The 26,301-nt window shown below is 42.7% G+C and overlaps 1 protein-coding gene across 1 annotated transcript; it reads right to left on the reverse strand.

Moving 5' to 3' along the window:
- On the reverse strand, positions 1-26,105 carry KCNJ6 (potassium inwardly rectifying channel subfamily J member 6). Its single transcript, XM_084841722.1, has 2 exons — positions 25,193-26,105; positions 1-326 (listed from the first exon to the last, which is right to left on the reverse strand). Exons 1-2 carry the CDS (start codon positions 26,088-26,090, stop codon positions 1-3), a joined length of 1,224 nt encoding a protein of 407 aa, XP_084697848.1. The 5' UTR covers positions 26,091-26,105.
- Positions 26,106-26,301: the final 196 nt, after the last annotated feature.

The following is a 26,301-nucleotide window of genomic DNA, read 5'->3' on the forward strand; positions in this document are numbered from 1 at the left end:
CTAAACTTTGGACTCATTCTCTAAGTTGGCCACATCACCATTCCTTTCAGTTTGTTCTTCATGGCTCTTGGCCTCTTCTTCAGTATCCATTATGGCATGCTGGTCTAACTGGCTGGACACAGACCAAGTGAGGGGTAATTCTGCTCGACTAGCCATCTCTGCCAGTTCTTTGGCACTATAAGATGGTGTGTTGGTCTCGTATGTTTCGTGAAAGTTATTGTAATCAACTTCATAAAATCCATCCTCTAGGGTGAGGACAGGTGTAAAACGATAACCCCACAGGATCTCACTGGCAACATAAGAACTTCGGGCTTGGCATGTCATCCCTGGGAAGAAAGAAGAGAGAAATTAGAAGCATTGAGGACTCCCAAGAGTAGTACTGTACACAGTTACTGTACACATAGCTACAGTTGACAGGAACATTGAGCTAGATAAGCAAGTAAAATGTTTGCTACACTGAAGATCTACTAGTGTACAAAAATGATAACCTAATATACAATCCAGCAGGCCAATTTTATTTTATTTCTCCCACCTGCATTTTACTGTGGTATCAAGATAAAGGTACTGTTAATGGGTGGTTTGTCTGCCCGGCTGAGTGGTGTTCAACCTGCACTCCACTGAAAGGATCAAGTTCACAGTTTGGGGGTGCTCTTGGATCCAGCATTGTCACTAGAGACACAGGTAACCTGGGTGGCACGGAGCACCTTGTATCAGCTTAGGCTGATGTACCAACTATGACTATATCTGGACAGAGCTTAGTTACAGTTATCCATGCTATGGTACCCTCTCGCTTGGATTACTGCAATGTGTTATACGTGGGGCTGCCTTTGAAAATGGTCCAGAAACTTCAGCTGGTCCAAAATAGGGCAGGGAGATTGTTAACAGGGCCGGGACTGCAATATGATCATATTGCACCCGTGCTTTGTGATCTGCACTAGCTGCCAGTCTGTTTCCATGCCCAATTCAAAGTGCTGGTATTAACTTCTACAGCCCCAAATGGCTTGGGGCCAAGTTACCTGAAGGATTGGCTCCTCCCATATGTACCGGCCCGGGGCTTAAGACCCTTCTCCAGGTGCCCTCACCAAATGAGATGAGGTGGGTGGCTACTAAGGAGAGGACCTTTTCAATGGTGGCTGGTTGTGGAATGCGCTCCCCAGAGAGTTTCACCTGGTGCCTATGCTGTTGTATTTTCAGCACCAGGTGAAGACCTTTTTATTCTCCCAGGCTTTTTAGTCCTTCGTTTTTTTTAAAAAAATAGTGTTAATGTGTTTTAAGATTTTTACACTGCTGCTGGCTTTTACCTTGGTTTTTATTCTCATTTTATTCCATTTTAGAATTTATAATGTTTTTATATAATGTTTTATTATGTTGTATTTTATGGTTTTAAGTCTTGTTTTGTTAACCATCAAGAGCTTCGGCTATTGAGTGGCATAGAAATGCAAAAAACAAACAACTACATCGTTTCAAAATTGCATATTAAGTGCATTTTTGTTCCAGTTCAGGTTACATTTTTTAAAATTTGGCACTATGTTAACTTAGGGCACAATCCTATGGAGATAGTCATCAGCCTCCGAACTTGGAGGCTGATGACTATCCAATGCAGGATGGCCAGAGCACAGAGGCGATCCTCACCTCCATGCTCTGGCCGCCCTGCATTTTTGGCTAGACAAGCAATTTCACCTGTCTAGCTGGAGAGCTTTGGAGCAGAAGGGTGGGGGGAGGCCATGCGATGCATAGGAAGGCTCCAACCCTGGTTCTCAGAAACCAAAAAACCCTATGGCTCTCTAGACAGTGTCTAGTGGCCATAGGATTGCTGCTTTAGTTATCCTTTCTGCCTGTTCTCAAATGGCTAAGGTGTTTAACTTCGCGAGGTCTTCATTATCCATCACTTACTTTCAAACAGAGATGAGAAAATGCTCTCTGATAAAATATTAATGTATCAGTTTGGTTCCTATCCCATCTTGGGGTCTCTGGATGGGATAGAAATCAAAATACTTTGTTGTATTATTTGTTGTTTCAAAATTACTGCAAAATAATAATGTACCCAAGAATTACCTAACCTAAGGAAGAGCAAGTGGAAAAATGCTTGCTCAGACTTTTCTTATACCTGAGATCAGGGATGTTGGAGAAATCTGCAGTGGAATCAAATAAGTTTGGACTTCTATGAATCTGACCCATGGATTCCACAGCAGACCAGCTTTTCCCAAATCTCATGGATTCTGTGGATTTGCTGATTGAGTTTTTACTTTCTGGAATTTTATGCAAATTTAGTCATAGAAAAATATATGAAATTAAAAAAATACAGGCCAAAAATGCACATTGCCCCCATAAGATAAAGCATGAATATGCACATTTTGGGGGGACTGGCACATTTGGGGGGATTTGAACATTTTTGCAAGTGCAAATTTGTGCAAGTGCAAATTTGCGCCAGTGCAAATTGGCACAAATTCAGGAAACTGGAAGAAAATTGATCCCGCTAATGAGCGGACAGTGGAATGAAAGGCACCTAACAATTCACAAAATAGTGACATAACAGATTTTACAAAATTTGTACATCCCTACCTGAGATATAGGGTGCTGCCAGACAAGGTTTTTGTGTAATTGTTCTGCCTCATTCACAGAAGTTTACTGGAGGTAGGAATGGGGAGGGTCCAGATGACATTGACATCTTCCACTTGTAACCCTTCCGTGTTCTCCCACCACTTCTTTTGACTTTTTTCTTTCCACAAAAAATGCATTAAGAAGGGAAAGACGTGATGGGCCAGTTCATACATCACAATAAGCCATGCTGAAAATGAGCCATAGTGGGGGGGGTGGGGGGTTGATCCCTAACCCATATTACTCCCAAAAGACGATCAGGCACTCTACAGCATGCCATTATTTGTTTTCCCCTTGGTCTCATGCCTGCTGTCTTTGTGACATAGCCTCAGCAGCCTACTCCATTAGAAGTTTACTAGAGTAGAGTTTTTTTGTAGGTTTTCCCCCTGCTTTCAGGGAGATGTGTGCATATTGAAAGTTATGTTTTTGACCTTTGGGGAGATTTGTGCAAAGGTAACTTTTTTTTTCACCTCCAGGGAGATTTGCACAAATTTGCTAAAGCACAGTAGTTACTTCGAATTTGCACAAATCTCCCCAATGGTGAAAAAAATAATGTTAAATTTGGAGGGGTGGATGGTGAGGGAGGATGGAGGTGGGAGATGGCACTAGTGAGATTGTGAGGAGCAACCAGGTTTTTTGATGCTCTTGCCAGGCAGTTCTGTAGCCTTTTCCAACAAGCCATGCATAAGTCACTCTGACTGGGTTCGCACGATCACAGAGGGAAAATACACCATGGTGGCTTATTTTCCTTTCCTGCACATGCTGTTTGCAAGCAGCCCAATTAGCATAATTACCCTCACTGGGCATGAATTGTCATGAAGTCCGAACCTGGCCAGGATGGGTGGCTGGGTTGGTTTACAAACCACCCTGAAACTCGTGGCTCATTCTAGGGTTTCAGGGTGGTTTGTAAATGACCCCAGCCACCCACCCTTGCCAGATTCGGATGTCATGACAACCCATGTCTGGTGAGGGTAATTACGTGGCTCATGACTGGCATGTGCTGGGAGGGATAATAAGCTGCCATGGTTTATTTTCCTTCCACAATCATACGAACCTACCATCTGCCATGTTCACACATCATGACCAACCACGCTGAAAACAAGCTACCCTGAAGAACTCAACCCAAGCCATGGGTTCTCAGGGTGTCTTGTGCATGATTAACAAACCACACTAGGAAACTGTGCTGGGTTTGGATGTTTCAGAGTGGCATGACAAGCCACCCTGAAACGAACAAGGGGAACAACCCACTATGGGTTGTCATGTCATGTGAACCAAGTCAGAAGATTCACAATGTTTTTGACTGGTAGTACTAGAAGATGTCCCTTTGGAAGAACTCATAGTGATGTCATATTTATCAATGGACAGGCAACCTAAACATTCAGAATCATCTTGGCAAGGAAAAGAACTAAAAAGAACTTGGCAAGGAAAAGGCAAAACTAGACATGACATTTGTCATGGCCACTCGTGACTGATTTTTTTTTTTTTTTTAAGAAATAGCTGGCATGAGGTGGGTGGGCAGTAAACCCGATTGGGGCTGTGGTGAGGTGGAATTCTGGGGTGGCATATGTTCGTATGATTAAAACTATTCCACAACAATATAAATACAATATAATTAAAATGACAAATAACCATCATAGCAACCCATTATTACTATTTGCTGTTTTATGTAACAACGTTCTGGAGATAACCATTAGAGCTATGTAGTATAATGAATTGTGCCTGCTTCTAATTCTTGGCATGCTAAGCGAGGAGAAACCCTCTTAACTCTGATCTGTGATTCCTCTCCCTGCCTCCTTCCCCAGCCTCTGATAGCCTCCATGGCTCTGGGCTTTTGGAAGGGTTGGGGCTTCTGGGAGGGAGAAGGGCCTCAGCTGAGGCCCTGCAGGCTGGATAGTCCAGCCTGGTGGGCCAAATTGTACTGCAGGCCTGAGGTTCCCCATGCCTGTGATAGGGGAAGTATAACCTTTATCTAGTTGGCAGATGGGACTCTGGTTTGTAATGCTGGAATGTCTCTTTGTAGTAGCTTAGATCGCAACAGAGAGCAGGCAGTGAAAGATTTTTCTTCCAGCTGAACCTTCTGTTTCTGTATATGTGTCTATTGTTGAAGTTCAGCTGACAGCATCTGAGAGAGACTACTGATACCAATCAGCCTCAAGGGGCCAACTTTGCCCTTGTGGCATATACATCAGAATGGCTCCTCGCATTTACATTTTTGTTTTATGGGAGTGATCGGCATATCACTCCTGGGTCACCATTTCTCTTGAACCGCATGTTACCAAAAATTGTCTTCGGATAAATTGTTGCACAACAATGTGGAATGTTCAGAAAGGTTCCCTTTGCTTCTTTCTTGAAAACTCCATGTGGATTTTGAATTCTGACACATCATTCCCCATATGTATTGCTCCTAATACCCCATATGTATTGCTCCTAGCCTCTTCATGGATCACTGCCTTGTTGTGGCGAAGGGGCTTGCGTAACTCAGTGAAGCCATAAGCTATGCCATGCAGGGCTACCCAAGACGGACAGGTCATGGCAGAGAGTTCTGACAAAATGTGGTCCACTGGAGCAGGAAATGGCAACCCACTCCAGTATTCTTGCCAAGAAAACCCCATGGAACGTATCACGAGGCTAAAAGAGATGATGCCGGAAGATGAGCCTCTCAGGTCAGAAGGTGTATACCTTCCGATATGCAGATGATACCACCCTAATGGCAGAAAGCGAAGAGGATCTAAAGAGTCTGTTGTTGAGGGTGAAAGAGGAGAGTGCAAAAGCTGGTTTGAAACTCAACATTAAAAAAACAAAGATCATGGCATCTTCCTGGCATCACTTCCTGGCATATAGAAGGGGAAGAAATGGAAGCAGTGACAGATTTTACTTTCCTGGGCTCCAAGATCACCGCAGATGGTGACTGTAGCCATGAAATTAAAAGACGCTTGCTCCTTGGGAGGAAAGCTATGGCAAACCTAGACAGCATAGTAAGAAGAAGAGACATCACCTTGCCGACAAAGGTCTGTCTAATCAAACCTATGGTTTTCCCAGTAGTAATGTATGGCTGTGAGAGCTGGACTATAAGGAAGGCTGAGCGCCGAAGAATTGATGCTTTCGAACTGTGGTGCTGGAGAAGACTCTTACGAGTCCCCTGGACTGCAAGGAGGTCAAATCAGTCAATCCTAAAGGAAATCAACCCTGAGTGCTCACTGGAAGGACAGATACTGAAGCTGAAGCTGAAATATTTTGGCCACCTAATGCGAAGAGAAAACTCTCTGGAAAAGACCCTGATGCTGGGAAAGACTGAAGGCAAAAGGAGAAGGGGACGGCAGAGGATGAGATGGCTAGATAGTATCACCGATGCAATGAATATGAACTTGAGCACACTCCGGGAGAGAGTGCAGGACAGGAAGGCCTGGCGTGCTATGGTCCATGGGGTCACGAAGAGTCGGACACGACTGAACGACTGAACAACAAAAATTGCTCCTAATGCAATCGTGTGGAGGAAAACGTTGCATTTGGTACTAGGCCAGCTCTAATATTAGACAAAGAGATGTGGTTACCTAAGGCAGCTGGTTTTGGGTTTCTTGAAAGGGCAGCTAAATGGTTAGTTACTTAATTTGTTGTTATTTATTTTTACTGCTAGGGACAGGTGCTTGTGGGATTTTATGCCTCAGGTGCCAATGTAAGTTTGGCCAGCCTAGGGTACTATGTGCCTTGATTTGTGGGGAGTGGGAGAGGACATTTGCTATTCTGCATCAGTCAGCAAAATGTCCTGGGCCTGCCTTATAGGATAAACCAAAGTTTTATCTTCTCTTGAACCAAGTTGTTTGAAATGCTGGCAGTGGGACAAACAGACAATCAGAGCTTCTGGTTCACATATTCAGGATGAGATTTAGAGCAGTGAAAAAAAAAAGCAGTAAAAAGGACAAGAAGTGGGAACTGTTCTTTCTATGTGGTGAGCTAATGGTCCTTTAAAAGCCCTAGACACAGAAGAGTGCTAAGAACAGGCTTAGCTGCCATAAGAGAAATTATGTCTATTTCTGTTAGTGCTATGCTGAATTTTTTGTAATCTTTTCATTTTGACATAAAGGCCCTCTTTCAGGGGTGCTAATTTTATTTATTTTTGCAAAAATCTAATGTTCCCTTTAAAAAATATTACTCCAAATTTGTGTGTCAAACGTGGTTGCTGATGGAAGGTGGTGTAGCCACCACTAGTTTGTGTCAAGGAGCAGGTGCATTTGTTATCACCTCCAAAGTCTCCGTGGCTGACAATAACTTCTGTGAATAATGTCATGTTATATTATGCAGACAATAATACTCTGTGATGTTCTGAAGTTACCTGCTGCTGCTTAGCATAGTTGTGGTTTTCCCAGTAGTAATGTATGGCTGTGAGAGCTGGACTATAAGGAAGGCTGAGCACCGAAGAATCGATGCTTTCGAACTGTGGTGCTGGAGAAGACTCTTACGAGTCCCCTGGACTGCAAGGAGGTCAAATCAGTCAATCCTAAAGGAAATCAACCCTGAGTGCTCACTGGAAGGACAGATACTGAAGCTGAAGCTGAAATATTTTGGCCACCTAATGCGAAGAGAAAACTCTCTGGAAAAGACCCTGATGCTGGGAAAGACTGAAGGCAAAAGGAGAAGGGGATGGCAGAGGATGAGATGGCTAGATAGCATCACCGATGCAATGAATATGAACTTGAGCACGCTCCGGGAGAGAGCGCAGGACAGGAAGGCCTGGCGTGCTATGGTCCATGGGGTCACGAAGAGTCGGACACGACTGAACGACTGAACAACAAATTACTGTTGCATGGTAAACAAAGCCTTGTGGACCAAGACAGTGAATCAGAGATTGTGAAATTGTGATATGATGACACATGATTTCATCACCATATCAATTTGTCAAAAAAGAGAGAGGCGAAAATGTAGCACATTTTTTATAACATGGCAAGAATGAACAGAAAAATGGGTAAGTTGTTTCAGCTCAGCCATAATGTATCTTACACCTTCAGTTTGTTGTCTTGGCCTGTCATTTGTAAACTCAATTTAAAAATATATATTCAAATATCAGCTAGGAAATATGCAAAGAAGAAGGGAGATGATAGCACTCTTCACTTCAAAGTTTTTTTCAGCTTAGCTGTGTCACAGTTATTTATACATTCTTTCAATGTATACCCCACCGTACAAATGCATTATCAGGGTGGCTGACAATAAAATATTAAAACCACCATAAAATAACTCATGAAATAAGCTGAAAACCAGCAAATCTATAGAACTGGACAACAAAAGCAGTGCAACAGATCAACAAAAGTTAAAAAGCTTAAAATGCCCAGGACATTTGTTTAATTAGGTAGAAATTATATGTAACATTTCTGGAACTGGCCACTATTAAAGGCGTTGGTTTGTTTTCATTGGTCTATAACTCCCATCATCCCCAGCAGCATGGCCATGCTGGCGGGGATGATGGGGTTGCAGTCCAACACATCTGGAGGGTGCCATGTTGGGCAAGGCTGAAATGGTAGGTAGCTTCAGCTGCAGTAGAATTTTTTGTACATGTGTGATACACCTGGTGAATGGAGGGTTAACCAAGAATCAGTGGTATGATATCTTACAGATGGGAGTCTGCATTGTGTCTGAAGCTGTACATGGGGAGCAGTTACATTTTAAGTAGCTGCCGCAGATCAAATAGCTCATGATGCTTCAGCCTGAGAAGTAGCCTCAGCTCACTGCCATGTAGTGGCTGTTCCCATTTGTGCTTGTAGTTCAGGACACGGCTGTAGCCATGCCCGGCTTTTGCCAGTTCTGTGCAGCAAAGTGCTTTGTTCAGCCAGACAGATGTTAATGAGACATGATGTCTGGAAATGTAGCGTAAAGCAAAGATGTGCTCTTCCGCCCCAGATCGTCTGGATACATGGCAAGCGGCAAAATCTGCCATTTAGTGGGGTCAGTCAGGCCGTTCAATGGGAACATGCACGGCAGCTCTAAAGAGAGGGAAATGAACCACAAAATAGGCATGCGTTCAGAAATGATTGTACAGAGCAACACTTCTCAGGAAGCAGAGTTCCCTGGGGTGGTGGAGCAAGGGGAGGCGTAAGCAAAGGAAGAGAAGGAAAGTGGGGGGGGGGAGAGAAAAAGTGGGGAGGGGAAGATCTTAGTGCAATTTTCAAACTGTGTTCAGGGGAATTCTCAACAGCTTCCTAGGGGCTCCTGACTCAGAAGATCAGCGATGGATAAGATTCTCTGAAAGACAACTTCTCTACTCGCTACCCAGCTTCCCCTACGAGCTATAGCTGCTAGAGATTATCGAGTGTACACTAGGGAAGGCAGTGAGGGAACTGCCACTGCCTTGCTGGCAGTGCCAAGGATGGAGACCACTTACACATGGCCAAAGGAGAGGGCAAAAGAGGGCACAGATTTGCTTAACATTTGCATATGCAAATTGATGTGTCTAGATGCACATTTGAACATCATTTCTGTAGTTTAAATTATGCATCTCACCCGCATAGTTGGGAAGTCTGTGAGCAGGTAACCTGTGTGCCTGCTCCGTTGCCCAAGTGTGAACTGCTGGTGGGCCATTTCAAGGCTCCTCCCTGCTCTCCTTTCTGATGGCTCTTTCTCTTTTAATTGGGCTTGCACCCGATAGCCCTTCAAATGGAAGATGCCTTCAGATAACCCTTCAAGTAGAGGATTGTCCTCTGTAACATAGGACACATGGACAGCCTAAGCCTCTGACCCTATGAACACTTTAAGAAATCTCCCCAACCACCCATTCCTCCCTCCCACCAGAGAGAGAGAGACTGAGAGAGAGAGAGAGAGAGAGAGAGAGAGAGAGTCAAAGTTCTTCGTGGAGAAGTTTCCGTTTTGCCTCCAAAACTGAGTAGCAACGGGGGGAATGTAGCAGCTCTTCCTGCTCACATTTTCCCACCACTTTCCTGAGATTTCACCATAAATTGCCACACACTTTCAAGCCTATCTTGAATCCTGAATTAGTATCTTAAGGGCTACAAATGTGCTTTTGCCATTTTAAATGGAAGACAAAATCCTCAGCATGTAGAATTCTGCAAATTCTCTGTGTGGTATCCAAACCTAGAGTCAGCATATAACATTCTGAGGCAGCCAGTGGGCCCCCCAACACCCAAGCAGAGCCCATCACTGATGTCTGCTCCCCCCTCCCAGTATATATTCCTGATCAGCATCAGGTGCTATTTAAAGTCCCCACAGTGTCCTGGAGTAAGTTTGTTGTTGGCATCATGGGAAATTAAAATGATGGCTCCCAGTCACCTGCTATTGCCAGGGCTCACTGAGGGAGGGCAAGCATCAAGGGTAGGCATCGTTGGGCCCCTGCTAAAGGGGAGCCCCCTGAGAAGCCCCCTGAGAAGAGCCCTCTGGGGTTTCTCCTCTTCTTCACCATTGTACCCTGCTTGTTCTACCCTGCGGTGAGAAGGCAGACTCACTGAGGGAGGAGCCCAAGTGAGGGTGTCTTGCCCAAGGGCCCACAAACAGCTGGAGCTGGCACTGCACTGAGGGAAGAGGAGGCCCCTCCAGAGGGGAGCCCCCTCAAACTTGGAGCCAGCCCTGATGGTGACTGAGCCAATGGCAAGAGCACAGTATGCAAATAGCCCTCATTATGACAGCATAAGAACTCTTGCAGCCAGCAACACTGGACTGGGCACCTTAGGCATTTCTAGCTGTGTGTGCCACAAGCTGGCTTTAAGCTTGGCCATCTCCCACAAGGCCCAGGTACTGAGATGGGTGGAGTTTGACTTTTACATTGGATGAAAATGTGCAACTAGTTAGAGGAAAGGGAAGGAATGCAGAAATGTGGAGCCTTTGCTGAAATTACATCTGAGTTCACCCAGTATCGTTTGAGTTCATTGTGCTTTGTCCAACTGTGTTGTATTATCTGATCCTCCATCAGCAGGTGAAGCAACTCAAAACTCGGGTTCAATGCCAGTTTTGCTTCCCAAGTGGCTTAACAGGCATCATCAGGAAAGAGGGTGAAGGGGGGAAAACAGCCCCCCCCCCAGACATTAGCACAATTGCTGGACCCCTTTGACTACTGTAATTTTTTAAAATAATAATAATAATAATAATAATAATAATACAATCTTAATCATGTTTACTTGAAGGTTAATGCCATAAACACCAATAAGACTTCAGAGAAAACATGTTTAGGGAGGATTAATGTGAAATATACTGTTATTTTGTCTTCAGAAATCTAACATATGGGTTAAGGCTGCCCCCCAATGCATTTTGCCCATTCTGTGTATCTCCTAGATGTTTTTTCCTAGCGCTGCCATTGGGTGATTGCCTTTGATAAGGATGCAATGCAATATTGTGAAAGGAGCTAGTCACACATGTCCCTGGGTTCTGCTTGTTAAGCAGGCCACATGTCCTCTTTTACAGAGGACTGTCCTCTGTTTGAAGGTGTCATCTGTTTGCAGGGCTGTCCCATCCAAGTCCAGTTTAAAGATCAAGAATCATAAGGGAGAGCAGGGAGGGGCCTGGAAATGGCCCATCAACAGAGAGGACCTGGACAGCAGACTGAACAGGTAGGCACAGAGTCTTTTGCCTGGTCACAGTCTTCCCTACAATGAAATTGTGTTTCTATTTACATTGTAGTTATTATTTTTGAATGTGTACTGATACATGTAAATTCGTACATGCAAATGCTATGAAAATTGGTGTCTTCTTTTGTCCTCTTATTTAGTGATGCATTTCCCCTTTTTTGGTGATGCATAAGCGGCCACCTTACTGTGCATGTGTGCAGGTGCTAGGGAGGTGGGGCAGGGGTCTTAATCCCCTCTACCCCTAGTGAAAATTTGATTGGGGTTCCCTCCTACCCTTTTCCTCCTTCCTTGTTTTCTTTTTATCTGACAAAACCCTTTAGTATCACTGCTGTCTTGAATTTTGTCTCATCTTCTCTCCCGCTCTCTGGCAGTAATTCAGTCCTCCCTCCTGCCCCCCGCAATAATAACTGATTTCACCTTCTGGCTTGGACTCAGGCCTCCTGTTTCTGTCACTTTGGCTTCAGTACAACAGTTCAAAATAATTTGTAATTTCAAAGCAAGAGAAGTTGAAAGGCAACAGACAAAAGTTATGAAAGCTGTTTCAGATGGTTGCTGTGATGTATGGAATGGTGAGATCCATCACCATCTGATATTTTATGTGGGAGTTATAGATAATATATAGATTAGGAGTGGTGGTGTAAAACTAATTGGGAATCAAGTGATTCCATTCTTCTTGCCCAGGTATACTATATGTTGTTAGTGTAGTCTTTGGTCTTGATTTCTCCATCAGAATTCAAGTGATGTTTCTTGTTACTGATGACACTGACCCACCACAAGTTCCCCTGCTTCCTGGCGTTCCTAGCAGCCTCCATCAGGGATGTTTCAGGGAAAGGGATGACCACAGGGCGGCTTGGGGTGGTCTTGGAGTTACAGAGACCTCTAGGGCCTGTCTAGAGGTCTCTGGGGTTGAACATTTGTAGGGGAACAGTTTTTTTTCTGATTCATTTTTTAAAATCATACTTTCTACACTCATTCTAAATTGAGCTGTGTGCATGTGTGTGTGTGTGTGTGTATGGGGGGTTTATTACTAGTAGTATTTAATGAAGAAGGCATAAGAGAAAACTTCACCCAGTTTTTCTAGGTAGTGTTTCTTGTGGTTTCCTTAATTTTGCTCTGTTTGCTGCAGAACTGCAGCACCTTACAACCCAGCTCCAGACAGCATTGTTCTTAATGACAACATAAGCCAAGCAATTACATAGTTTCTTTCTTGGTGCTTTTATTACAGTTGCCAAAGCAATGCTAATTTGGGATGTGTTGATATATGGGTTGGCACACTCAACCCATGGCTGAACTTGTCTATTTTTCACTATCCTGACATTATCCTGTCACTGCTATGTGAGAATAATAGGGCTGCGAGATTTAATCAATTGATTGGTGTGGTTAATTGATTAAAGCATTGTTCTTTGATTAAAAGATCCTCACTGTGATTAAAAAAGGCTGCTTTTTACATTATAAGGGGAAACTGACAATCACTTTCACAGGATGATCCCAAGTTCTTTGTCGTGGGATTTTCTCTGAACGTTCTGTTGTTGACAGTTTCCCTTGTTAGGAGAATAATTATGAACATTCTGTGATATCACAGCCACACAGTGAGTAGCAGTGGGTGCTTATTGCTAGGTGGTTGAAGTTTATCTCTGAATGTGAATGTGTCCCATATAATTTAATTTAATACTGGCGTTGAGTTTCATGGATGCTGTGCCTGCAGCACTGCAGGAACCCTCGGTGGCTAATAAGACACAGAAAGATGATGATGGGGTTCTTCTTTTGGATCTCCAGTTTGGGTCTGGCCAAAATAATTACTTCACATTCTCTGAACTTTACCACAGAGATCGTTTGGCCTTTTCCAATACTTCATGAAGCAGGCTGAATTATCATAACATGAAAATTACCTTTTTCATCTGAAGGGAAGTGAAAAAATCATAACTGTCATCAGTGAGGAGACAATTAGCAGACTTCAGAGAGGCCATGGGACAGTGAAGGCATTGTTGCAAGAGAGTAAGTGGGATATGATGGATAGATCAGGCTATAATAAGCATATGGTGAAACTGAACAACAAATTACCATGAGATACTGAAGTGCAGTGTGGTGAGATTCAGTGAACAAAGCAATGAAAATGTTTTGGTACCAGTCTTGTAAGATATCCTTTGGATGGATTTTTCCCCACACTATTGCTAACGTCTAATATATTCCAATTACAAAAACGTTGTCTACAAAATTACTACTAGTCCTGATGGCTATATGCTACATCCAATGTCAGAGGCAGTATGCCTATGTACACCAGTTGCTGGGGAACACAGGCAGGGGGGCGCTCTTGCATTCATGTCCTGCTCGAGGGTTTCCCATGTTCAGCTGGTTGGCCACTGTGTGAACAGAACACTGTTGGACCCTTGGTCTGATCCAGCAGGGCTCTTATTATGTTCTGATGTTCTCTTCTGCCCTCCACCACCACCCAATATCTGCTCTGGAGGGATGGGGGCCTCTCCGGAACAGCACAGGAAGCGGTGCTGCAGGTTTCAGGAGTAAGGAGGAATGGATGAAAGTCGCCTCCCGCCTTTTGCCAGTGATAGCTCCTGCTGGATTGAAGTTCCTTCCATGAATAGATGGAGCCTTCTGTTCATGTAAGGGCCACTTAGGATCTAAGCCAATAAAATTAACAGACCAGGATTCGTTAAAACAGTGCCCACACAGTGACAGTCATGATGGGATTGCTCCCGCACAACTGCTGGTAATGTTCAAAATGTAGTCACTCCTTGGATGAGGCTGGAAACAGTAGCATTGGAAGAAACGATGTTGCTGATCCTAATGTGGTTGCTGCATCTCCAACCCTACTGGCATAAGGTAAGTATTGGGCCTATGTTCCAGCTTCAGGCATACCTGGATATCTTTGTCTAGAGATCAGTCGGGGTAATTGCATCCTATTGATCATGTTGAATTTTTTAGTAGCTTTTGAAATGATGGATCATAAGGTGTTGGTGTCATGTATAACTTCCTTAACTAAATCTATATTAGTGTAATGCCTTTATTAGGCCAACCAAAAGACCACAAAAATGTGCAAGCTTTGGAGATCTCTGGATCTCTTCATCATGCAAGATGTTACAAAAAGCAGGTTGGAGGGAAGGGAATAGGGGAGATGAAAAAACCTGACTTGATGGTGAAGTCCTTAGGTAAGACTGTTATGTAGAAAAAGTGTTTATGCAAGTCTATGAATCCTTAGAATTGTGTGTGTGTGTGAGCAGGCTGAGGGATGTCTTCATCATTCCTATGTGCCAATCCATACAACACCCACACACTGTTCTAAGTATGTGGAATTTAACAACCTGACTTGAAAATTGTTCATTTTCAGTTATCATGGAAATATGTAACAGTTTCTTAAGCTAGCGCAGGAGACAGTGTCATTGAAGTCGAGCCAATTATGTGGGTGTAAGACGATTAAGGTGGATGTGATGTAGAAGGAAAAGGAATGCTATACTTTTTTTAAGATTGTTTTTCTAGCACATTTACTGTTCTCTTCTTGAAAGGCTGGGTTTTGGATTATAAAGGTATCATCAACAATAAGTCTAGGGCTTAATTCATTGTCATGCTACAGTCTGGGAGCTTAGTTACAGCTAGGCCAAATAAAAATGGTGTCTGGAAGCTACCAAATTAGAATGAAGGCATTTCACACACTCAGTCAGCATTTGTTCTGCAAAAGTGCAGATCTGTGGACAGACTGCAACACAGTGGAGATTTTTCTCTTCTGTGCTGGATGATATAACTTACAGAAATAGCAGCTGCTTCTTATTTATAGATGATGATATTCTTAAATTCTAGCCATCTTCCATACAAGCCATCTTTCATACAACATAGAGCTTCATATTGTGAGTGTGCATGTGTGTGTGTACATAACACATGTGTGTGTTAGGGTGGCCATGTGTCCTATTTTACAGATGAGAGTCCTCTATCTGAAGATTTGCTAGAAGACTGTCCTCTATTTGAAGCCATCCTCTTTTCAAAAGGCTGTCCAAGTCCAGTTTAAAGAACCATCGGAAGAACTGGGTGTTGAAATTGCCCATCAGCAGCACCTGGACAGCAGACTGACAAGGCACACAGGTCACCTGGTCACAGCCTTCCATACTAAGGTGAGCTGTACTGTATTTCTTTTTAAATTATAATAATTTATTTCTAAATTTGCCTCTATGCATATATATTACAATATGGAAATGTTATGCAAATCAGTGCTATTTTTTGGTGATGCATTTCCTCTTTTTTGACAATTCATAAGTGGCCACACTAGTATGTCTGTGTCATACGTATGTGTGTGCGTGTGTACACATATATATACTCCCCCCCCACAGTATTGTATCTGTTGTTAGTCCTGCTTAGAGTAGACCAACTGAAATGAATAGTCTTAAGTTAGATTAACATTGATACAGTGCACACGCATGCACACACGCGGAGTGTTGGAATTCTAATCTAAGAAATAGTTAGGCTCACGTCGATGATATGAGGCCACTACCGTCCATCTACTATAGGCCAGACTAGTACAATGAGCCACAAGCACAAAACATATAACTTGCATGTATGTGGCATATTAACAAGGAATTAAGCATTTGTAAAATGGGTAATTTTTTCTACTCTGGAGCACGCTAGTGAAACTTAATTTTCTAAACATTTCTGTTGTTTTCTGTTAACCTAACACAAGTCAAATGTAAAATACAGAGACCCCAAGATGAAAGATACTAGGTTGGGCTAACCCTTTACAATAATTAGGTAAGTCCCCCTCCCCATGAATCCTCCTTCCACATCTGTGTGTGTTTGTGTGTATGTGTGTGTGTGTGTGTGGAGAGGGAGAGAGAGCGTGCTTGCTTGCAAGCAACAATGGGAAGCATTTACAATGATTCTATAAAGAAACCACAGATTTACATTTTTTTCTAAAACAAGGAAATTAAAACATTAATATAGAAACAAATAGATGGCAACGGTAAATAAACCAGGTAGTTACAATTCAATCCCCACTAAATATTATCTTGATTGAAATTACAGATTTATTTTCTGGTTCAGCTTTGATTATTTCCACTTCCTATCCAAGAGGGTTCACAAGGTAAATTGATAAGAATCCAGAAACAAATATAGAATTTAGATGACATTAAGCAAAATAAATAATTGTTTTTTTTAAGAAATCAGTTTTTTTAATTGTATAAACTTAAATAAACATCCCATTTAATATCAGGAAAACATATTTTTCTGATATTGAATGGGAATATCAGGAAAAGTTCAGAGCCAAGCCTCTGTGACAATCAAACAGAACTTATTGTCTTGCTCTGTCTTTTAAATACTTCAATTGTTTCTTATCTGGAGTAACTTGTCAAGCAAAATGGGTTCTGCTCACCTTTGAGCTGTGCTTGAAATGAGTGCAACCTTATTTTGTGAAGGGAAAATGTTCTTGATGGCAAGTCAGAATAAAATCCGAGTACAATTTAATGAGTTTGGCTGAAGGTTTTACTACACTATGGCTTTGCATTATTATTTTTTATGAACCAATATTGCTACCTTCCATTTTGTGTTCTTTGGAGAATACTGTGTTTACCCATCCAGGAGAGGGATCTTTAAACCAGAGGGAAATTATTTGTTACCACCTAGAGATGTGACTTTATTTTGGTGGTGGTGGCGGCGGCAGCGGCGGCGGCAGTGGCAGTTACATGCCCTCTAACCACTAGGTAATGCTACCCAATTTGGAGTCTATTGACTCTGTACATAGTGTATCACCAAAAATTAATCTCTACCTTTGGTAATATAAAGATGACCACAGGAATCCCCAATGTGGTACCCACGGGGATCTCGAATGTCACCCGCTAAGCTCTCCACTCCCTGCCCTCTTAAAAAAAAAAAATTAAATAAAAACATGTGAAAAAACATTACGGTGCCAGATTCTTCTTCCTGTTGCTGATCAGCTGTTTTGGTGGGCAGGAAGAGAAGGACAGACTTGCTTCCTGGCCTTGCCTAACCTTCTTCCATCCACAGAGACCCTTCCCCTTTGCGTGCTCTCTCGCTTTCCACTCCTAGCCTCTAGCCTTGCTCTTTCTCTTGCCTCTACCCCTTTCCCTTGCCATTTCCCCCGCCCTCCAAGTCTTTAGGCTCACTGTTTCTTTCCCCCACCTCTTTCTCTTGCTGTTTCTCCCCCTCCTAGCCTCTAGCCTTGCTCTTTCTCTTACTATTTCCTCCTCCATCCCTTCCTCCCAGTTTCTAGACTTGCTGTTTCTCCCCACCCTTCATCTCGCTATTTCTTCATCCTCCCAGCCCCTAGTGATGCTCTTTTTCTCTCCCATCCCAGCCCCTTCTCTACTTCTTCACACACACACACACACAGTGCATTTTTCTGGGCTGGGGCTCTGATGGAAGGGGAGGAGGCAGGTGTGCCAGGTGGGGAACAGAGGGGTTGAACTGAGAAAACATGTGGCAAAAAGCCAATGTTCAAATGTTCTTGTAGTTCCAGTTTCTGCCATAACTTGCTGTACTCTTTTTTTTTTAAGTGTGTGTGTGTGTGTGTGTGTGTGAGAGAGAGAGAGAGAGAGAGAAAGAGAGAGAGAGAGATTTGTGTCTCCCCCCAGTGGGAGATGCATGAATTCCATATCCATCTCCTTATGCTCACAATCACTGACTAGGATTTTCCATCCTAGGTTTTCAAATCCTATTTTAATTTTACTTTTAGCCACCCTGAGTATTGTGATTACAATCACAATCCTCTCAAAATAAATAGATAGCAAACAAGACAAATGTCATGAAAGATCTTTGTAATCAGTTGTGTTAGTGTATTCTATAGGGAGCATGCATCAAAAGGCCTGGTAGGTCCATGGAAAAATAGGCATAGAGATCGAGCCCAGGATTCAATGTTGGATACTGTATACTATGTTATTCAGGAGGAGCCTAGATTCCTGGTGAAGAGGGGATAATCCTAGAGTCCTCAAACCCTTCTTCATGTCCCTTCTTTGGTCTGTTCAACTCCCCCTGCTGCCACACAGGAAAGACTTCTTCTGTGGCCCATGCCTGGCATTTAGATGGAAGTCCCTCAGCTTGGCCACCTCTGGGAGATGTCTTTCCAGCCTCCGGAGCCAGCAATCTACCTCCACCTCTTCTGCCAGGGCTCTCTTCCTTTGTTGGTCATGGACAACAGGGGGAGATCTTTCCTTTCCCAGTGTGAGGTCCAACTCGGTTCCACCAACTCTCAGTTCTGACTGCTCCCAGGTCTCTTAAGCTGGTGCGGGAGTGTTCCTCTCTCTGCTCCCTGACTCAGCCTCCTGCATGCTACTGCCCTCAGGTTGCTCTGCCCCACCTTCCAGGTCTAGCCTTTCCCGCAGCTGCTACCAGGGCACATTCATTTCTAGGTGCTGATGACTGTGCTCAGTCTACCTGACCAGATCTTAGGTGCTGAAGCAGACAGTGCTGGTATGTCCATGCCACAGTTGCTACTGCAGAAATGTGTTCCGCTTGGCTCTTCTGTATGTCAGAGATTAGAGTTATATTAGTTTCTTTTTTAATGACAGGGCTCTCTCTCTCTCTCTCTCTCTGAAAAGGTGACCTGAATCTTTTTGCATTAATTCACTCCTCCTGTGGTGTCTGGATTTCAGATGTACAAAGATGCTTTAAGTCAGTGGAAAATTCTAATACTCTGGGTATATTGTACAAGGCTCTTCACTTTTTCCTGGTCAGTTCTAAAATATTTTCAGCAGAATATCCACATTTGCAGCCTTCATTTTTGGTAGCAAAATTAAGTGATCTCTATGTTCTTTATAATAGTAAAAAATAATAATTAACCACCACAATAACAATACACAAAATCACAGCTATGCACTTGTACATGTGATGGAGTTAAAGACTGGTAATTCAAGCATGCTAAAGAATGTTGCAGCAGTTGTGAAGGCTGGAGTGATAGGATACACAAAATGATATACTATCAATATTGACAATTCAAGATCAGGTTTGAAACATTAGGGTCACAACAATGTAGGGTCACAACTCTGAGTATGGCTGGAATTTCGTAACATTCAATTGCCTACTGTGTGTGTCAATTCATGATCACCTGTGTAATTACATGAAAAAAATAACGTGTGGAGATGGGAGCCTGCCAAGAATTTCTGAATAGCTAGAATAGTTAATATCCATGCCTGAAAGAAACTTTGGGTGGGGGAAGGACAATTATTAGATGAGACTGGGGCATATTCTGGGCCTGGTATGGCTGGGTTATTACTGCTGAGGAGGTGAGTCATAGGGGGCTGTCTCTATCAGCCACTCCCTTCAGTTGGGATGAGGGAGAGACCCCACCCTCTTTAGGCTGGGGCTTTTGGTGAGAGGAGAGCCATGGTATGTTTGGGGGGATGAGCCTATCTGACCACCTTGTGCAAGTGAAGGGGAGTGGCGAAAAGGCTGTGGGTTGGTGGGAGGCTATGATCGAGCCTGTGTAAGACAGTCCTGGATGGTTACCTTTCACTTGCTCAGTTTGCTGGGCAGAGAGGTTTTTTATAGTGAGCTCACCAGTGGAGTGGGTTATTGTAGCTTGTGGGTCTTGGAGCTGGCTAAAACCTGTTATGTGTTCTGGTGGTGAAGAATCTGGGGTATTGTAAGTATAGTGTGCAGCAAAGGATACTTCAGCAGTGGGAGGTGACATCAGCGGAGAAGGTGATTGAGATCTACGCACTGTTTCCTCTTCTGGTTTGCCTCCCAGCCTCAGTAACTCTGGGGGCTTGTCTGTAGCCCCCTGTAGTCTGTGGCTCTGCTGATGAATGCCAGGTGGACCTAAATCTGGAAGAACATGACAACCTGGGTTATATTACTGGTTGGAAGAAAGGGGAAGAGGCATCCTCTTCCAGACAAGTCCACTGGCAGTGGCCAGGAGTACATTTTACCATTTTAGGCTTATATGCCAGCTGCTACCCTATTTTGTGTTGGATATTCATGCTCTGGTGATGTACAGGCTGGACTACTGCATGTGGGACTGTCTTTAAAGATGGATCAGAAACTAGCTGGTGCAGAATATGGATACTGGTGGAGGCTGGGTGGTTGGCTCATGTGTCACCAATACTGTACTAGTTCCTTTGCATGACAAAAATGAAATAAATCATGCAAATCTGAAATTGTGATTAACTTGTACAGGGCAGTATCCAAGTTGACACTTGCACTAACATAAATTACATTGTGCTAGTGTAAAGGACTTCTAGCACTATGCCAATAACATTCGCTAGTGTGATGGGTTTCTGGGGAAACCCATCATGCCTGCCAATTTTATTGGTATCACGCTAGAGGTTGCTTGCACTAGTGCAATGCAATTTACATAAATGCAAGTGTCAGCTTGGATACCGCCCAATATCTATGCAGATCGCAGAATTTTCGTTACCTTGACTTAGAATGCTATGGCTTTTTAAAGCACAGAGTATGCCCAGCTCTAATAATAAAGAATGAATACAGCCATTTATTAGCACAGAGCCAAAGGGACAATACTCAGTCAGTCAACAGGGTTATAGTTAAGAGTGGGGCCATCTTTGTAAGGTGTTAATCTATCTGATAGTCTCATTTAGTATCTAAATAACATTCTGTGTGCACAGTTTACTGCTTTACAAAGACATCTTCCACAGCTGGTGAGCATGCTTCTTTATGTGTAACCATAAACCCTCCTGCAAACATTACTCTTGAGCAGCTCATCTGTCAGGAACATAAATGAAATTGCAAACAGATTTAGATGATTAGGTATAAAGAAGTGAATATATCGCCACAGTGTTCTAAGGATTAATTTTGGGTCTCTCTCTTTTAAGCTTACATGTAAACATTTCATTTTTAGTAAATATTTTTTGGTGTTATGTAGTGTTTCTGTGTTCGGGTGACTGGGTGTGCATGGGGGGGGGGAGTCAGTGACCTGGTTTGCACAATCATCGCAGCCAACCATGGCTCATTCGCCACAGTGGGTTACAGAGCCCATAGGCACCAGGTTGGCGATCCAAGCACCTACCACCGTGGCTTCTCATGACATGTGAACTTGGCAAGGGTGGGTTGTTGGGGTGGCTGATAAGCCACCCAGAACTCATGGGCTGTTTTAGGTTTGTGGGTGGCCTGTCAACCACCCCAACAACCCAACTTTTCTGGGTTTGCTTGTAACAAGAAGCTATGGTGCATCTTCAAATATTCAGAAAGTCTACTGCCACTGCGATGAGAAGCCCCACAGGAAAATTCACCCTCAGTAACTTCTCATTACATGTGAACCAGGCCATTGTCATGGAAGGCTAACAGAACACATTTGGCAGGAAGCTAGCCAAGAACTATGTTGTTTCCTGCCAAAAACAATAGAAAAGCTATATGAAATTCTTAACTCCACCTAGATACAACTAAGTCCAGTGCCTCCTAGTGACTAAACTATGTAATGACATTATCCACACAGTCAGTGTCCATGATCTCCTGCAGCTACAGACAGTTCAAATTATCACCTATGGAATTACAAAGCACTTTGGTTTCTTTGAAGGTCAGTTGGTGGTGGCAAGCACAGAGATCTATCTGAAGTTATATTGCTAATAACCCCCCCTCTGCACTGCCAGATTCCTAGACTGGGGCCAATACAGTTTCATGTACCACAGAACCATAATCAAAAGAACATTAGGCATGCTTGCATCCCAATTAGGTTGGGAATTCTGCACTGACATACTACAGATAATAACCGTAGCGGTCTGGTGTACTGGGGTGGGGTGTAGGCCAAAACCCCATTGGGTGCATGGTAGGAAAGAAGCAGGGATGTGTTTATGCAAACACCTTTGCATATTGCATTGGTAGAAGGCCTATAAGTGTCCAAAGCTCAGAGTTTCCACAAGCTGTGAGTATTGTCAAATGGTGTTTTGGTTTATTAGCATGCTTTACACCATGTAAAGAGTGCCTTTCCTTCAGTCAAATGCAAAACTGCATCTGCTCTGTATTTCTTTTTTATTAAGCAGGATTTGCAAACTGTTTTTTTTATTTGGTTTTTTGCTAATATATCAGGATGGGATGTACCAGCTGTGGAAGAGCCGTGTATAGTATGGAAGCGGGGAGAGGGGAATGGGGCATGCCCACCACTCCTGGCTTTGTTACTTTCGTTCTGTCTCACCTGTCATCTTCCATATGTCTCATTGTTTGGTTTCTTGGCTTGAATTGCACACACATACACACTTTAGAATAAGCTCTATTGAACACTGTTGGAGACTTACGCCCAAGTAAATATGCACAGGTTTCAGTAATCCACATTACTGAGCTCAGAGCATTTTCTTGCAAACTTGATTTTTATTCGTGTGTCCCAGGCGCTGTGAACCAGTTTGTTGTTGATCTTAGTTTCCAATAAAGAGCTCTTTCCAGATCATCATTGTAGTTCATCATAATCATCACCATCTCTGAGCTGTAGATTTATGATTGTATTTTTTACAGTTTTGATTCCTTGCTACCATTCTCAAACCAGCATGCATTTGCAATATAGCCGTCTTTATCGGCCATCTGTGCCTTGCCATTTTAACAAGTGTTTGTGGCTGCCTTTCCTTTTACTGTGAACGCACCTTGGTTTTGCCATTGTTACCTTGTGTTCTGCCTTTATGAATTTTTGATGAAAAACACTTCTAATGCACCCAAAGCCTGTTAATGTTTCCATTTGGAAAGAACAACTTCTAGCGGCCCTGCACATGCCTTCTGTTTTGCAATGTCAGATCCATCTGTATGTCTAGGCTGGCATATCTCTGCATGGCTTTGGTCACTTGGTGCTATTTCTTGCTTACTAATGTATGTGTTTTGCTGACATCACCAGTAGCTTGCATTGCCAACCAAACTCAGCTTCTTTGAGGAAGGAGTTGGCTCACATCTTCCTGAGGATGAGAGCGACGATTATCAAAAAAAAATCTCTCACCACTATGCTCTTCTTATATTGAGTCAGTATTCTTCTGATACCATGAAATGGAAGCATGACATGTACTAGCTGTGTACGTCAAAAATTGCAGTTACTTCATATTTTGGGGTGCAAAGAGAAGGATAAAGATCTGTTATGGGCTTTAAGTAAACATCCTCTCACACCATTGGCTTCTATTGCTATAACGTTAGAAGGGGCCAACAGGCCATCAAATCCACCTATTTAAATAGCCCGGAAGGGGTGGGGCCAGCAGGTAGAACGGGACCATCTCTACCTGTTAGCCCCACCTCCAAGGATCAGCCCACTCAATCTGATTGACAGTGTGCCAAAAGTAGAAAGAATTTGCTTGGAATAATGTCTTACAGAGTAATTGCCTTCTACTAAGTTAGACTATAGTTTCATCCAGCTCAGTACAGTCTGATTGGCAGCAGCTATCCATGGCTTTGGGAAAGGGAGAGGTCTTTCCGAGGTCTACTGTCTGAAATATTTTGTCTTTATCATGGTGGAGATTGTATCTGAGATCTTTTGTTTAGGGATTTCACTAGCTGACTATGGGGAAAAATGCCCCCAACACCTGGCTAAATATAGGTATTTCAGAAAATGTGATAGCTTCTTTGAAAAGAGATTGAATGAAAAGTAACTTCTGAATTGACTCAAGCTGGCAGTTAAACAGAACATGCTTTGGATTGTAAGCCTAATAAGACTGAGTGCTTATGCCTGTAGCAAAGCGTATCTGATTCCTGTGATGAAGTGCAGTTAAAAGAATGTTTGTTTTTTCCTGGCAGAATGAACACCAGGTGGGTATGAGCATTAGCAAATAATGCAGCACAGCAGTTCTCAAAGTGTGAGACATACTTCCTTGGGAGATGCTGTCACTAGCAGAGGCTCCTTTGCTGCCCTAAATCTCTCCTAGAATGTGTCCTCATTGGGCAATGAATCACAGTATCAAACTGTGATGGGTGATAGACTAGGAGAGTGGCAAAGTAAAAAGAAACCATTCACTTCTGGCAACCAAGGTGTCCTTTTATTTTCAGGTGCTTTGAGAGCTATAGAGTCCCCAAAATCCAGGATACAAATTGTCTCATCCCCACCCCTAGAGCCAATATAAGCCATGTCCAATCTATATAAATAAAACGATGTGTTTGTATGCTTATACAACTTATAAATCAAGATCAGTTAAACATAACTTTCAAGGTACATTCAGCTTTCACCAAGGAAAGTGGCTGTCCAAATATTCTGCACAGGATAGGGCTGTTTTGAAAGGGGTGGTACCCCCTCATGAAATCACGGTCAAGTCAGCTAATAAGTCATAAATCAACCCTGGCAAGTGGAATAGATATGTTTGGTAATGCTGTCTATCCAAGAGCATAATTCAGCCATTTTAACTTTGTTTATTAATGGAAGGGTACAAAATGTATGTAAATATCTTCTACATGCATGTAATTACATGTAAGGTACATACACCCTTGATTTATGATTGTCTTGCTGGTTTGACTGTGATTTCATGATGGAACAGGCCCCAACCCCATTTCAGAACAATCCCCAGTGCAGAGTTTTTGGACAGAAACCTTCCTTAGTGTAAGCTGAATGTACACTGAAAAATTAAGTTAGGATCAGATTAATCAATCTTGATTTATAAACATACAAACACATCATTTAACTATTTAGATTTGACAATACTAGCCCTAGTATAGGGTGGGAGGAGAAAATTAATGTCCCAGCTTTTTTGGACTGGATCACTATCACAGTATCTGAAAATGAAGGGGCTTGTTAGCTGCCAAAAATGAAATGTTTTTTTTTGGTTCTTCTACCTCGCTATGGAAAGAATAGAGTAACCTATTCTCCCTGACCCAAGTCTTTTTGCTATGTCATCTTAAAATGTTTCAGGGAGATCTAAATCTTGCTACATCTTGTTTCTTCAGTCTTTTTGTGCCATCAAATTGCAAGAAGGAATATTCCAAGATTAACCTTATGTCTGTCTTATATTTTTGTGGGCAGCTTGGACATGAGGAGACTTACTTTGAGAAAATCTGAGAGGTTTAACTTCTTGCATTTTTCCTAGGGTTATATTTTTACCTCTTTCACAACACAATTTCTCTTTTAAAAATGAAAATGTTTAAATTATAGAAAACACGAGAATGAGAAACATTACCTGTTGCTTCCACCATTCCTTCTAGGATTACAACTATTTCTAATTCCTCTTTGGGCAATTGGGCTTTGGAAATCTCCCAGAAAGGACTCTGTTGGTTTATTTCATGGCTGATGATCAGTGGTGAAACCAAAAACAGACGATCGTCTCCAGTATAATAACCTACATTGATATCTGTCTGGTTGAGTGGTATAAATTCCCCCTCCTTTGTCTGTTTAGACTTGATCAACTTGGCTCGTATTGATGCTTCCACAATGTGTGAATTCCTAAGGTCCCCAACTCGGAACATCAGGCACAGTTTTCCATCTCGCATGGAAATTACAGCATTGGTAGAAAACACCAAGGTTTCTGCCCTCTTCTTAGGCTGGGATATTTTTACAAACATGCAGCCAACCATGAAAGCATTAACAATAGATCCTAAAACCGACTGAACTAAAAGCAGGATAATTCCTTCAGGGCATTTGTCTGTGATCACCCGATAACCGTACCCAATGGTGGTTTCTGTCTCTATGGAGAACAAAAAGGCTGAGACAAACCCATTGAGGTTACTGACGCATGGAGTCCATTTCTTATCCCCTATGTGCTCCATATCTCCTCGGATGTAAGCAATTAGCCACCAGATGAATCCAAAGAACAGCCAAGTCACAGTATAAACCATGACAAATATCAAAAGGTTGAATCTCCACTTGAGATCAACCAAGGTAGTGAAGATATCAGTCAGGTAACGATAAGTCTCTCTCACGTTTCCATGGTGGACGTTGCACTTTCCATCCTTCCTAACATACCTCTGGATTTTTCTCTTGGTACATTCTTTGCTTAAGTGCTTTGGCAGATCTTCTCTGGCTTGTTTGGGCAACTTTGGTGGAAGAATTGTAACAGGGCTCTCCACGTCCTGCTCCATTGAGTCTCCTTCCAGCACATTCGCTGTCATTAAAGAAAAACAGAACATAAATAGTGATGGTGCATGCAGAACATTCATCAACACATTAATAGTCACTGTATCAGTTACATGAAACAACCAAAGGTTTTCCTTCATGATACTAGAACATTAATAGGAATAAGTTGCCTTTTACCATTAGATGAATAAGGTGCTGGCTAGAATATTATATTTA

Source organism: Heloderma suspectum, chromosome 3, assembly GCF_057233095.1.
Source record: "Heloderma suspectum isolate Gila_16-S chromosome 3, 16-S_ref, whole genome shotgun sequence".
In the NCBI taxonomy this organism is placed as follows: Eukaryota; Metazoa; Chordata; class Lepidosauria; order Squamata; family Helodermatidae; genus Heloderma; species Heloderma suspectum.